This window comes from Macrotis lagotis, chromosome 2 (assembly GCF_037893015.1).
Source record: "Macrotis lagotis isolate mMagLag1 chromosome 2, bilby.v1.9.chrom.fasta, whole genome shotgun sequence".
NCBI lineage: Eukaryota > Metazoa > Chordata > Mammalia > Peramelemorphia > Peramelidae > Macrotis > Macrotis lagotis.
This window is the reverse complement of record NC_133659.1, coordinates 43,684,448-43,698,035: the sequence shown is the minus strand read 5'-3', so window position 1 is coordinate 43,698,035 and position 13,588 is coordinate 43,684,448. Positions and strand designations below refer to the sequence as shown.

The window sequence follows — 13,588 nt, the reverse complement described above, 5'->3', positions numbered from 1 at the left end:
GAAACTGACAGCTCCAGTGATGGGAAGGGAAGGAGTAGAAAACGACAGCTCCAGTGATGGGAAGGGAAGGAGTAGAAAATGACAGCTCCAGTGATGGGAAGGGAAGGAGTAGAAAACGACAACTCCAGTGATGGGAAGGGAAGGAGTAGAAAATGACAGCTCCAGTGATGGGAAGGGAAGGAGTAGAAAATGACAGCTCCAGTGATGGGAAGGGAAGGAGTAGAAAACGACAACTCCAGTGATGGGAAGGGAAGGAGTAGAAAATGACAGCTCCAGTGATGGGAAAGGAAGGAGTAGAAAATGACAACTCCAAGTGACTGAATGGAGGGGGAAAGTAAAAAGGTCTAACTCGAAGTGTTTGGAATGGGAAGGTGGACGGAAGGAATAAAAGTGCCACCTGGGGAGGGTCTCAGAAGCCCAGAGATGCCGGGCGCATTGGGGGTGGGGGTGGGAGGAGGGCCCTGGGCTGTGTTATCAGTGACTCTAGTTTCAAACCCACTTACTGTGACTTTGGAGAAGGTCACTGAGTCACTCAAAGCTCTGGTCCCTCCTCTGTAAAATGAGAGGGTTGCACTGCATAAGCCTCTCCGGTGGCTTCTCACTCTAAAGCTACGCTCCTATTCAAAACCCCCCAAACCCCCAGCCCCCGGTGTCCCCATTCTGGATGTTTCTGTTCCTCCGTCCCTAAGACTGCTTTCGCCTGGAATTGATTCTGGGATTCTTCTTTAATGTTCTTTTGGAGTAGGGAGGGATGGGGATGAGTCACAGCTGATGTTCAATCCTTGGGCGGGGGATGGGGGAGAGGGTGAGTCGCTCCCAAATAAAAAAAAAAGTTGACTGTAAATGTGAATGTGTGCCTGTGTGTAAACGAGCATATACCATGGAGATTGATGCATGTGGGCTGGTGTGTGTGTGTGTGTGTGTGTGTGTGTGTGTGTGTGTGTGTGTGTTTGTGTGTGTGCGTGTGTGTGTGCGTGTGGGGGGGAGGGGGGTGTTGGAGGTGGCAGTGGGGTAGCAAAATTCAGAGTTCTTTCAGTGGCTCCCAACCACCCAAGGGGCCCCTTCTTCCCATCTTTTGTAGTCCCCTGGCCTCAGGGAGGCAAGAATTGTTCCCACAGCTAAGTCCCCAAGTCAGGAAGGAGTTGCAGAGCCCCTTCGGTGGGGCTCACAGCCCAAGGAAACAACTGCTCGTTATTCCCTATGGCACCCTATGAAAAGAAAAAAAGGAAAAAAAAAGAAAGAGAGAAATCCAGTAGAATTAGCACCCGAAGCAACACTTACCCATAAACATTGGCGCAGTTCCCCCCCAGTCCTTCAACATGAAACGATCTTGTCTCAGAGGTGGAAAGGAGAAGGCGACGAGCCGTCTGGGGTGCCTGAACCATCCTTCAGACAGGACCGTGTGGAGCTGCGGCTTTTCCTCTCTCCAAAAAGCCTGTCCTTCCTTCGCAGTTGCCCACAGGATATACTGCATGGTATTACTATGCATACAGGTTAATAGCAACCACCCCACTAGCTCCCCCAGAACCCTGATTTTCTCTCGCTGCTTCTCTCTTGCCCCTTTTCTACCCCACCCTTCTTGCTTTTTCAAGGACTGCAGGGGGTTTCTAAGTTTCTTTTCTCAGACAGGCTCTAGCCTTTCCCCATCCTGGAGAGAACTAAAGCAACAAGCCCACACACCCAGTGTCAGAAACTTTAATCTGATTTTTCAAAGAATCCCTGGTATGGTTTTTTTTTTTTTAGTGCTGTGGTGGAGCAGATCAGCCTTCTTTCTCCTCCCCTCCCCCATCACCAATAAACGAATAGGTTATATACAACCAATTGGATCCTCCACTCTTATTTTCTTTTAAGACTCGATTGCGTGAAAAACAAGGAATTCCGAATAATTTCCTGCCCTGGGAATAGAAGTAAAGTCTATATTTAACAACATTTAAAGCTGTCGAGAATGCTTTGTGGTTGGATAACAGAGGCAGAAAAATGTTAAAAATGCAGGCTACTGCTATACCAAATATGGAAATATTGTTACGTCTGGTGTCTGATTCACCATCTGGAAATACTTACAGCCATGAAGTCAAATAGAAAAGACGCCACAACAGAAGCCAGAAACTCTTCTCTCCAGTCTCCATTCTCTCTCCATGCCTTCCTCCTAAGCCCCTACCCCCTTCTCCTGAGTCCCTTCATTAACTAGAAACCGTTAAAAGAAGCCGAATTTGAAAAAAAGTAGCCTCCTAGCAGAAAGGATGATTTGGATAGGGATGGGAGCAGGGCCTAGACTTTTCTTCCTTGATTTTCCTGCACCTTAATGATTTGGTTTTATTCAAAAGGATCAGCTGTCTCTAATAACCTTAGATCAGGACCTTCTATCACAGCAAGGAAGGGGAAGGTATGAACAAGGAACATTCTCTGATGAGGGAAATTCGACTCTTCATTTTCAAGGGAAAACTGCAGTTTGTTCTAATAGCTCACCCTTGTTCGCTATAATAAAGGTCATGGAAAGTTCAATATTTCCTAGAAATGTCGGTTTTGAATACCTAGGGGCTACCTTCCTGGATTGGCTAGTTTATTTATTTTTATGCAGAATAGGCCTGAAGATGAAAAAGACTTGGAGTTTCTCCAATAGCATGCCTTAAAAAAAATTAAGATTTAATTATTCGTGCACTCTCCACCAAAATGATGGTTGATTTTTACAGTTTTAACATACTCATAAATTTCACTGAGGATGTAAGATGTGCATTGAGTAGACTGCATTCATAGGGCTTTTACTTGGGAAGTAGCAGGTAGAATATAACACTTAACAAACTATCTGGGACTATTTTTATCATGGAAAAATGACACAGCTAGCCAGTACCTTTTAAAATAACATTTTTTATTTCTCAATACCACATTTAAAAATAAGCCTAGACAGTTCAATGTAATTGCCCTGAGAGGGGAAGTTTCCAGCCCTAGGGATCCCAGGGTAAGACTTTCACAATACTGTCCACTTCAACTTTAGGGGCAGATTCCTAGGTGGGGATTGTCTCTTATTCCTTCTCTCCTCCCCCTCCTTTGCCCTCCTCCCCCTCAGCAAAATTCTGTTGTGAATGTAGTCCAAGCTGGAATTCTTGCAGAACGCTGTGAGTGTTGGAAGTAAAACTCCTTTAGAAGTCATCCTTTCAGTTCCCTGTTAGCTGTTCATCACCTCAACATGGGCTGAAAGGAAGGGCTCACACTCGTTCTTCTATTTCTTTTTTTGTTAAAGTAAAGAAGTCATGGTCTTCTTTTCTGTTAGAAGCTATTAGAACAAACTGCACTTCTCCCTTGGAAATGAAGAGTCAGATTTCCCAGATCAGAAAATGGTCATTCTCCATACCTTCTCATGGCTTGGTGTGATTAGAAGGTCCTGATCGAAGGTTATTAAAGAAAAATGATTATTTTTGAATAAAATCAAATGGTTCCAGTGTAGGAAAACATCAGGAAGTTTTAAAAAAAAAAGGCATTCTTTCTGAGAACCTATGACTTTTCATCAAGAAAGTGCAAATCCAAAGCCTGGATTGGAACAAGAGTGGGAACCTCCGAATAGGAACAAGCTTGGGAGGGGACTGGAGAGGAGACATTTGCTTGGGAGGTTGCCCGTTAATGGGAAAGAGTTTATTGTTTTACTTTCATTCATAAATGCCAGTGTTAATATGCAGTATACATTCTTGAGTCCTATACAGCAGGCTGAAGTTTGGGGACCTGTTCAGTAATGAATGCAGGCAGAGATCAAAGAGACTTCCTCTTTCCCCCCTCCTTCTCCTTCTCCCCCCCCCCCCATACTTTTGCTCTGCCTCTCAGTGTAAATAAACCAGATCGCTGCTTCCCAGTGATGAAAGCTTTTGGAGCATGCCTTTTAAAATCAAAATCAGCCAACAAATCTACTTTTGTTCCTTCCTCTCGGGTCCTCCCACCCTCCAGCCCCCAGCGAGTTCTTGATGCGTCTCCCCGGTGCCCGTTGCTCTTCGCCATCCCTTGCCCCACGCCGCATCACCCACCCTACCCCACTCCCCAGCCTCCAGCAAGGAAAAGCCTCCCAGATCGGAGTGGTTATTTAAAGTGGAAAAAATGGACTGTTTTCTTGATGGGTCTGGGACAAAAAAGGTGCAAGGAAGCCAGGGGAGGCGCTTGGATGCAGCCCGCGCCAAAGAAACATTCCTGAGATGTTTGAGAATTCTGGAACGCTCAGACAGCGCCTACGTCACTCAGCTGCATACACGCGGCGGCCCCGCTCTCCGCCTATAAAAGAAGCGCTCCTGGGCTCCTCCGCGCACTGCGAGACAATCTCCCCCGACAGCCCGCTGCCCGGCTCCGGCCGCTGCCCGCCGCTGTCCGCCGCTGTCCGCCGCTGCCCGCTCTCGCTGCGCCTCCGGCCCCGGGAAGAAGCGGCTCCCGCTCCGCCAGCCCCGCGGCCGCAGCAGGCAGCCCTCCCGCTCCCGGGCCCAGGCTCCCGGCTCCAGCCCGAAGCCAGCCTCGCCGGCTGCGGCGCTTTTGCTCTTGTCACCAGGCGAGTTTCTGCGCCCAACAATGAGCGCCCCGGCAGCCAGGACCCTCGCCTTGGCCCTCACCTTGCTCCACTTAGCCAGGCTGGTAAGTTCTGCAGCCCCCTCGCTCCCCCCCCCCCCCGGATCCCAGATGGCTCGGGAGGCCTCCCCGCCGTGAACTTGGGCCCCTCTGGAGGCCGGTGGGGCCGAGATCAAAGCCTTGGGAGCCCTCCTCCCCGGAGGGGCTCTGCCCTCTGCAGCCCTCCACCTGGTCCGGCTCTCGCTTCAGGCGCTCCTCGGGATCTCGCCCCTCTCTCCCGGGGCAGCGGGGGGTGTTCTGCCTCCTGCAGCCTTTCACCCGGTTCCCCTCTCCTTTCAGGCGCTCTCCACCTGCCCGACCTCCTGCCAGTGTCCCTCGGAGGCTCCCAGATGCGCCCCGGGCGTGGGGCTGGTTCTGGACGGCTGCGGATGCTGCAAAGTCTGCGCTAAACAGCTCAACGAAGACTGCAGTAAACTCCAGCCCTGCGACCACACCAAAGGGCTGGAATGCAATTTCGGCGCCAGCTCCACGGCTCCGAAGGGAATCTGCAGAGGTGAGACGCTTGCGAGATGCTTGCGGTTTGGGGTCCCTAAACAATAAGCCTGGCAGCCCGGGGCCCCGCAGTTTGGTCCTACCGAGGCCATGTATGGCCAGGCTTTGTTGTTGGGTAGCTTTGGCAGAAAGGCAGATGATTTCAGCAGTCTGGAATGCAATTCAGTATGTCTGGGCCCCGCTAAAAGCCCATACGGAAAAGTGATTCCTGACTAACTTATTGTTCTAGTCTTGGGGCTCCGGGGAATTGTAGGGGAACTTGACCCTAAATTGAACTGAACGGGGCAGACGCTGCCCAAGAGCCCGGAGCCGTGATTGGGGATGTTAACCCTGTCTCTCCCCACCCTCCTTTCTCTGTAGCCCAGTCCGAGGGGAGACCTTGCGAATACAACTCCAGAATCTACCAGAACGGGGAAAGCTTCCAGCCCAACTGTAAACACCAGTGCACATGCATAGACGGGGCGGTGGGCTGCATCCCCCTGTGTCCCCAAGAACTGGCGCTCCCCAACTTGGGCTGCACCAACCCCCGGCTGGTCAAGGTGGCCGGACAGTGCTGCGAAGAGTGGGTGTGTGACGACGACATCTCCAAGGATGCCTTGGATGAGATGGACGGCTTCCTGGGCAAGGGGCTTGGCATCGGGGCCTCGGAAGTCGAGCTCACCAGGAACAACGAGCTGATTGCCATCGGAAAAGGAGGCGCCCCTTTAAAGCAGCTCCCTGGTGAGTAGACGCCGAGCCTTGGGGACGGAGGGGCTGGATGAGTTCTCTGACTCGTTTGGAAACTCGTTTGGAAATTCGTTTTGGTTTTTTTTTCATGGACCCATGAAAGCCGCTGCCTTCTGGGTTCATAGTGAACCATTGAAAACTCCTAATGACCCTCTTCTTCTCTCTTTCCCTTCTCCCCCACCATAGTTTTTGGATCGGAGCCGCGCATCATATATAACCTATTTCACAGCCAGAAATGCATTGTTCAAACCACTTCATGGTCCCATTGCTCCAAGACCTGTGGAACTGGTGTCTCGACCCGAGTAACCAATGACAACCCCCATTGCCGCCTGGTTAAAGAAACCCGAATCTGCGAAGTGCGCCCCTGTGGCCAGACGCCGTACAGCACACTCAAGGTCAGTTGCTAACGAACTTCAGAGTAGCTGGAAGCCTGGCTTCAGGGAAATTGTTTCCAGGCCCACGTGCTATGGGTTTTCTTCCCACAGAAATCATTTCCAATAGGAAGACGATAGATTGACAGATAGATAGACAAAAAGATAGATAGACAGGTGGATACATAGATCGATAGAGAGACAGAAGATAAATAAGATAGATAAATAAATAATTATATATATTTTTTCTCTCTCATCTCTTCTTGCAGAAGGGAAAGAAATGCAGCAAAACGAGGAAATCGACCGAGCCCACGAAGTTTACCTTTGCAGGATGCACCAGCCTGAAGAAATACAGACCCAAATACTGCGGCAACTGCGTGGATGGGAGATGCTGCTCGCCCCAGCAGACCAGAACCGTCAAGGTCCGCTTCCGCTGCGAGGATGGGGACTTGGTCACCAAGAACGTCATGCTGATCCAGTCCTGCAGATGCATCCACAACTGTCCACACGGCAACGAGGGCACTTTCCCATTTTACAGGCTATTCAATGACATTCACAAATTTAGGGACTAAACGCCCCTCTTGGGACTGGAGTGGGGAAACTGAGGGCAGGCAGTGTCAGAATCGGAAAGACCACAACACTTGGGGCTAGGGTGGGGTGGGGGAGGGGAAAGGCACCCTAAGGTAGAAGTGACGTCTTGCTCCTTCTTGAGTCACCTTAAAGGTATTTTTGAAACTTCCGAGAGCACTGTGCAGATGGACACTAAGGCAAACGAGATTTGAGAATACTTAATGCTTCATAATATTGGAGCACCATTTTATTGCTTCGGTTTGGAGCCTGTTATGTCGACAACATTCTGCTTTCTGTTTGTAAATTATTTGGCAAACATATTTCTCTCTCTCTCTCTCTCTCTCTCTCTCTCTCTCTCTCTCTCTCTCTCTCTCTCTCTCTCCTCTCCTCTCCTCTCCTCTCCCTCTCCTCTCTCTCTTTCTCTCTCCCTCCCTCTCCCTCTCCCTCTCTCTCTCTCTGTGCCTTTTTAAAAAGAGATGATGTGATTAGTGAGACACCTGAAGCCTTTTTGGCCCTTTTTCGAGAAGCAAATTGGAGAACTTTCCACTCTTCCCTAATGTGGCACTCTGTGAGTGTGAGCATTGAGAGGCAGCTATGATGTACCAACTGCATCTGAACTGCAAACAGAAACCAGCTGTTTTAAGACTGAATGTTTTTATTTATCAAAAAAATGTAGCTTTTCTTGGGAAAAATGTAATACTGGAATAAGTTGTAAATGATTTTAATTTTATATTCAGTGAAAAAAATTTATTTATGGAATTAATCATTTAATAAAGAAATATTTACCTAACTTTTGAGTATGTCTCATAGATTCAGATCTGGAAGAAAATCTAGGCAAAGCTGACTGTGGTGATGAGGAAACTGGGGCCAAGGAAGGGAAATGTCACAGAGGTAACAAGTGACAGAAATGAGATTCAAACTCAGATCTTTTGACTTTTTCCAAGGTACCCTCCATGCTTTCTTAGACAGTCATAATTTGAGGGAGGAGAAATTACAAACTGGAAATTATTGCTTCTGTTTCTTCTGTGAATAAAACCTTGGAATTAAGATTAGACAGCCATACATTAAGGACACAATGAGGAAACTATATATAATATATTATACATATATACACATAGTTCTATGTATACACATTAGAGCCCTTTGAAATGATTATTTCACATTGGACACTAAATGTTAGACATTTAAAAAGCCTTTCAATTTATTGTAAGAGTGAGTCAGAAGGGGAAAGACATTTATTTATGGAAAATTAGCCCATCTACCTTACCCTTCACAAAAGGGAAATGAAGCCAAGGTGCAGAAAAAGTGATGGCTTATTTATATTTTATTTATTATGCTTATTAAGATATTATTATATTTATATTATTTTAAAGTAATGACCAATTCAAAAGGTCGTTTTGATTGAATGTGCCTATTTATTATAAGGAGTCTCCTTTTTCTTCTTTTTTAATGGGCAAAGGGAGAAGAAGTAAATTGATTGTTGATTGAAAAGAAATAATATAAATTTAAAAAAAAAGAAAGTGTAGAGAGGAAAGAGTATCCAGGAGGACGTGATCAGTAATGTCAAATGCTGCAGAGGTTAAGAAGGATCAAGGTTAAGAAAAAGGCCCTTGGATTTGACAATTAAGAGATCATTGTTAACTTTGGAAAGACAGTATTTATGTTGTAGGAAGAAAAAGGCTTCAGTAAAACCCTTAGAAACAGAACAAGAAAAAAATCAATTAATTCCTAACCTAGGCTATTCACACTAGGAATTTAGTAGCATTGGTCCCTTATCACATCACGAAAGACTATTTACTGCTAATAGCCTCCACCTTTTAAATTATATCCTTTCTAGAATGTATATTAAAATGCTTCATTAAAATAATACTTGACTGAAGGATGGATTGATTTGCTCTAAACTAAAGCATTTATGTTTAAAGGGGGAAAAAGAGGGTGGGGGTGGGGAGTGGGGGCAGGGAAGGAATCCTGCCATCTGGAGAAGGCAAGGCAAGTGTGCTGTCCCTAAATGAGCTTGAAGCAATGACTTGTGTTAATCCTAATAAGCCAGTGATTAAGTAAACATGCTATTAAATGGAAAGGAATGTCAGGAATTTCAAGTACTTTTCCAATAGAGAAGAGAGACCGGGTTGCCTCCCCCTCCCCCTTCTCTTTTTTATAATTACACTTTATATTGGGGGGACATGAATGGAGTTTGGCTATCCAGAGGGTCAAAGGCTAGATGACTGGCATTCTTGAAGAAAAAGACCTGTTTAATGGGGCCAGGAGGAGTTGAGAAGGCTGTATCAATGTTTGGGAAAATGCCGGTCGTCTGTTGTTGAGAAATCGGCATCTATAGAAAGAGTGGACAATAAACCTTTCATAGAAAGGCTTTCCTTTCATCGTTCCTCCCTCCTTGGCTTCAGTTCAAATCCAACGTGAAATATTTCGGTCTGCTCTCCATTAAGAGTACTTAAAATTTCAAGCTATAAGTGAAGGCAGGTTTGGGGGTTTTCTGAAGAGAGGACTTAGCTGATGGGGGGTTATTGGGATGATTACTTCTAAGTTAATTTTCCATGCTCTTGCCTAAGGAAGTAGCTAATACTATGTAAACTTGGAATTTTCATCTTTATTAAAAATCCAAGGAATTCAAGTATAAACACAATTTTGAATAATGTGGACAAGTGTCTGGCCTAAAAAAAAAATTGTAACCTATGCCATTTTAGCAAGAGGGATTTTGCCTGAGGTTGTCCAGACTAGGTGTTTGGCAATTCAAGTCCCACCTGGCCCCCACCGATCTTGAATGCAGTTAAACTCGTCTGTGCTATAGGAAGGGAAACATAATAAAGGTGTGAGGTTTCCCCAATACATTCTTGCTACATATATGTGTAAATCCAGGAATAGGATTCTCACATTCCCAGACATAGATCCTGAGACTATGGAAGACTTCCCAAACTGCCTCTTGGGAAGAGATCAACAGGCACTGCTTTCGAGTGTGTAAATGTTTGGGTAGAGATGGATTTTGACCAAATAGATGCAATTGTGAAATGAATATTGACAAGTCAAATAACTACAGATTTCACATCAAAAGGGGGATGATCAGAGGGCTGGGAGGGGGCTTTGATATTTCCCTAGTAAATTCTAATAGGTTGATGGGCAACAGCTGATTTTGTTCAGAGTTAAGAGTGTACTGTTTATAGCCAGAGATCAATAAAACCAAATTATTTCCATTTCTCATAAATGTTGGGAGAAAACCCAGAGATATAAATAGCAAAAAAAAAAAAGGACAAATTAAGAGATTTAGAACAGATTGGTTACAATCTGTTGCCAATTTCTGTCCGGAATCTAGAATAGAAATCTATACATCTCCCAAAAAGGAAAAAAAAAATCCATTCCTTGAATAGTTAGCATTTATACAGCAATTTAAGGTTTGCAGACTGCTTTATAAACACTCTCATTTTTTTACTCACCACAAGGCCGAAAAGTAGGTCTTATTATTATCATTATCCCCATTTTACAGATGAGGAAATGAAAGTAATATGGAGAATGACTTGTTAGGGTCATACAGCTAGCAAGTATATGAGGCTGGATTTGAATTCAGATTTTCCTAATTATAACTCATATCTGTCATTTATGGTAAAGTTATCTATATGTATATAGCAAGGATGTTGTTTAAGTCTCACTTTTGCTATATAAAACCCCTGAGGATCTCAGTCTTTTTTCATGGTGGAAGTTTTAAAGTTAAGAGTTGTAAGCCAATCTCAGATTTGGGCTCAGATGCCCTGAATTCCAATCCTATTTCTGATACTTATTGCCTTTTTGATCTTTCAAAAACAAATCACTTCCCTAGATCTCAGGTTTCGTAGAAGGGTGGGGGGGCTTGAATAGATGACCTTTAAGATCTATAAATGTGATTTTAGGTGAATTCCAAGAAATTCAAATAGGGGCAAAAGAACAAAAATTTAGAACAGGGAAAAATATGAAAGGTCATATCAGTGTAAACTTCTTGAGGGCAAAGTGTGACTTTTTTTAGTATCCTCAAAGTCTAATGTATGGCACAAAATAATTATGTTAATTTATTGATTCATTGAATGATAGAGCTCTCATTTGACAAATATGGAACTGAGGTCCAGCAAACTGAGCTCATGAGACTTTTGAAAATAAATGAATAGGGGTGGCTAGGTGGCGCAATGGATAAAGCACTGGCCCTGGAGTCAGGTAGTACCTGGGTTCAAATCCAGTCTCAGACACTTAATAATTACCTAGCTGTGTGGCCTTGGGCAAGCCACTTAACCCCATTTGCCTTGCAAAAACCTAAAAAGAAAATAAATGAATATATTAAATTTTTTCTTTGAGTGTTTTTTCTCATAGTAGTGATGAATTTGTAATCATTTTCAAGTCACCTAGCCAGAATTCAGCATCTTGTTTCTGATCATGGGAAAAGAATAAAACTAACTGCACTGAGGACCATGATGTCATTAATACCTACAAACAGCCCAGTTTTTGAGATTTAGTCAATATTACAATTCTCTTTTTCCATTTATATATACATTAAACCATCCATCTATCCATTTATCTATCCATCCCTCTATCCATTGCTCTCTCCATCCATCCATCCATCCATCCATCCATCCATCCATCCATCCATCCAGTCAGTCAGCCAGCCATGACATCTATCTATATCTTATGAGTAGAAAATAATTAATAGCTAATTAGTAAGTTTATCTGAGTAGCTGGCAATCTGTACTTAACAAAGGTTATCCATTGTAGGACCATAGTTTTAAAGGCTAAAAAAGGACCAGAGTGGTTATCATTTCTTTTCAGATAAACCTGAAGCAGGAAATGTGAGGGATTTATCTTAAGTCACATAGTTAACAAATGATGGAGTAGAGTTAAAAACCTATATTCTCTAATTCTAAATTACCTGACCCCATTGCACCCACCACTTGGTTAAAAAAAATAACATTTTTCTTTTCAATAAAATTTTGAATTTTAAAATTAAAAAAGTTAATCAAGAGGTACATTCTTTTCAGACTCAGAACAACCAGTCCCCCCTCCTTGCTGCTCCCCACCCCCATTATATCGTGCCATTAAGCAGAATGTTAGAAATGTATGAAGCCATATCTGTGGAATGGCTTAAGGATTCAGTCAAAGCTAAGCAGGGAATTTGATGGAGAACAGATGTGTGAACAAAAAAAATCCAGGAAGAGATGCTCACTTCAAAAATCCTGATTCTTTCTAAAAATAGTGTAATCCCTGGACACCTCTCTTACTATGGAACAATTTAGTAAGCCAGATCATAGAAACTCACTATCATAGGTAGAATTTGAACTGAGGAAAGAAAGAGAAATACTTTTCAATCAACTGGATGTTATAAACATTTCTCCCCTTCACTCCTATTTCTAACTTTCTTGGGATGATATGGATTGTATTTACCAATTCCATTTCTAACTCAGTATCACGTTTTCCAGAGACCTTCAGCGTGATAGCCAGATAATTTAATCAAATTCATCAAAGGTTGTTCAATTAATCTGTTCCTCTGTATAGAACCAACAGTTCTGACAGTACACCAAGAAATTTCCTGAGCTTGAGGCTGGGTGACTCTCACCTATGGTTAAACCTTTGATTTTATATTATCACAAATTGAAAATTGGAAGATAGATCAGAGATTATTCAACCCCCTCCTTTTACAGTTGAAGAAGCTCTGACTTCTAAAGGAAATATCGAATGTAAGTAAAAGATAAAGTCAGAATTCAAATCTAGGTCTTCTATCTATTCCAACACCCTTTCCATCCTGCCTCCTCAGATCTTCATTTGACTATAGTCAAATGAAGAGATTCCTGGATCTGACCTTAGGAAGACCTGAGTTCAGATCCTTCCTCAGATACTTAATACAAGTTCTGGGACCTTTGGGCAAGTCACTTAAACTCGCCAGTAAACTATGAGTAACAATAGTACTTCCTTCATGGGGTTGTTCTGAGGATTAAACGTTTTTAAAGTTTGTAAACTTTAAAGTGCAATATAAATGTTTTGTTGGTGTTTTTAATGCCTTTTGGGATTCTCTTGACAAAGATACTGAAGTGGCTTGCCCTTTCCTTCTCAGGCTCATATTACAGATGAGGAAACTGAGATAAATGGGGTTGAGTGACCTGCCCAGGGTCATATGGCTAGTATCTCATCTTCCTAAATTCAAATGTATCCTCAGAAACTTACTACCTGAGAGATCCTGGGCATGAGACTCTATCTCAGTTTCCCTCAACTGTGAAATGGGATTACTAAATACTACCTACTTTCCAATTCTTCTGAAGGTGAAATTAATCTATAATAAAAAATATAAGGCACTTAACACATGCTATTCATTGGTTTTCCAGTTGTGTCTGATTCTTCATGACCCCATTAGGGGTTTCCTTGGCAAAGATACTGAAGTGGTTTGCCATTTCCTTCTCCAGTCCATTTTACAGATTAGGAAACTAAGGCAGAATGAAGTGACTTACCCAGGGTCATAACGTCATATATACAGGAGGCACTTAATACATACTTATTTCCTTGCCTCTTTTCCCTTGAACTAGAAGGAAAATGTTGAGCTAACTGTTCAAATTCTGTTCAGAGAGAGTTAAATAATAAATTACAGCCCTCATTGGATATGTGATTTGAGAGTCCTGTTACCCAAACCAAAAAAAAAATCAAAAATCTCCCTTTAGTGCTTCATTAATTTTGAAATCAGCAGGTCTCTCTGTTGGAAGGGGTTCCTCACCTTTGCTGAGATCTCCTTGGAAGGGCAAAGGAGGCTCTGGCACTCTATAGATAGATAGGCTCATCCATTAAGATTAATGTCCAAATGTTTCGACACACTG

At 43.6% G+C, this 13,588-nt stretch overlaps 1 protein-coding gene and 1 long non-coding RNA gene across 2 annotated transcripts in view; one reads left to right on the top strand and one right to left on the bottom strand.

The window, feature by feature from the left end:
• LOC141512663 (uncharacterized) overlaps nucleotides 1-1,815 on the bottom strand; it is a 133,818-nt gene extending 132,003 nt beyond the window's left edge. Inside the window, exon 1 of the long non-coding RNA XR_012475560.1 lies at nucleotides 1,282-1,815. This is a non-coding gene — a long non-coding RNA (uncharacterized LOC141512663). The remainder of the gene's footprint in view (nucleotides 1-1,281) is intronic.
• Nucleotides 1,816-4,331: 2,516 nt separating this feature from the next.
• Nucleotides 4,332-7,545, top strand: CCN1 (cellular communication network factor 1). Its single transcript, XM_074220346.1, has 5 exons — nucleotides 4,332-4,602; nucleotides 4,876-5,089; nucleotides 5,449-5,808; nucleotides 6,001-6,209; nucleotides 6,455-7,545. The coding sequence occupies exons 1-5, from the start codon at nucleotides 4,540-4,542 to the stop codon at nucleotides 6,755-6,757; spliced, it is 1,149 nt and encodes a 382-aa protein (XP_074076447.1). The 5' UTR covers nucleotides 4,332-4,539; the 3' UTR covers nucleotides 6,758-7,545.
• Nucleotides 7,546-13,588: the final 6,043 nt, after the last annotated feature.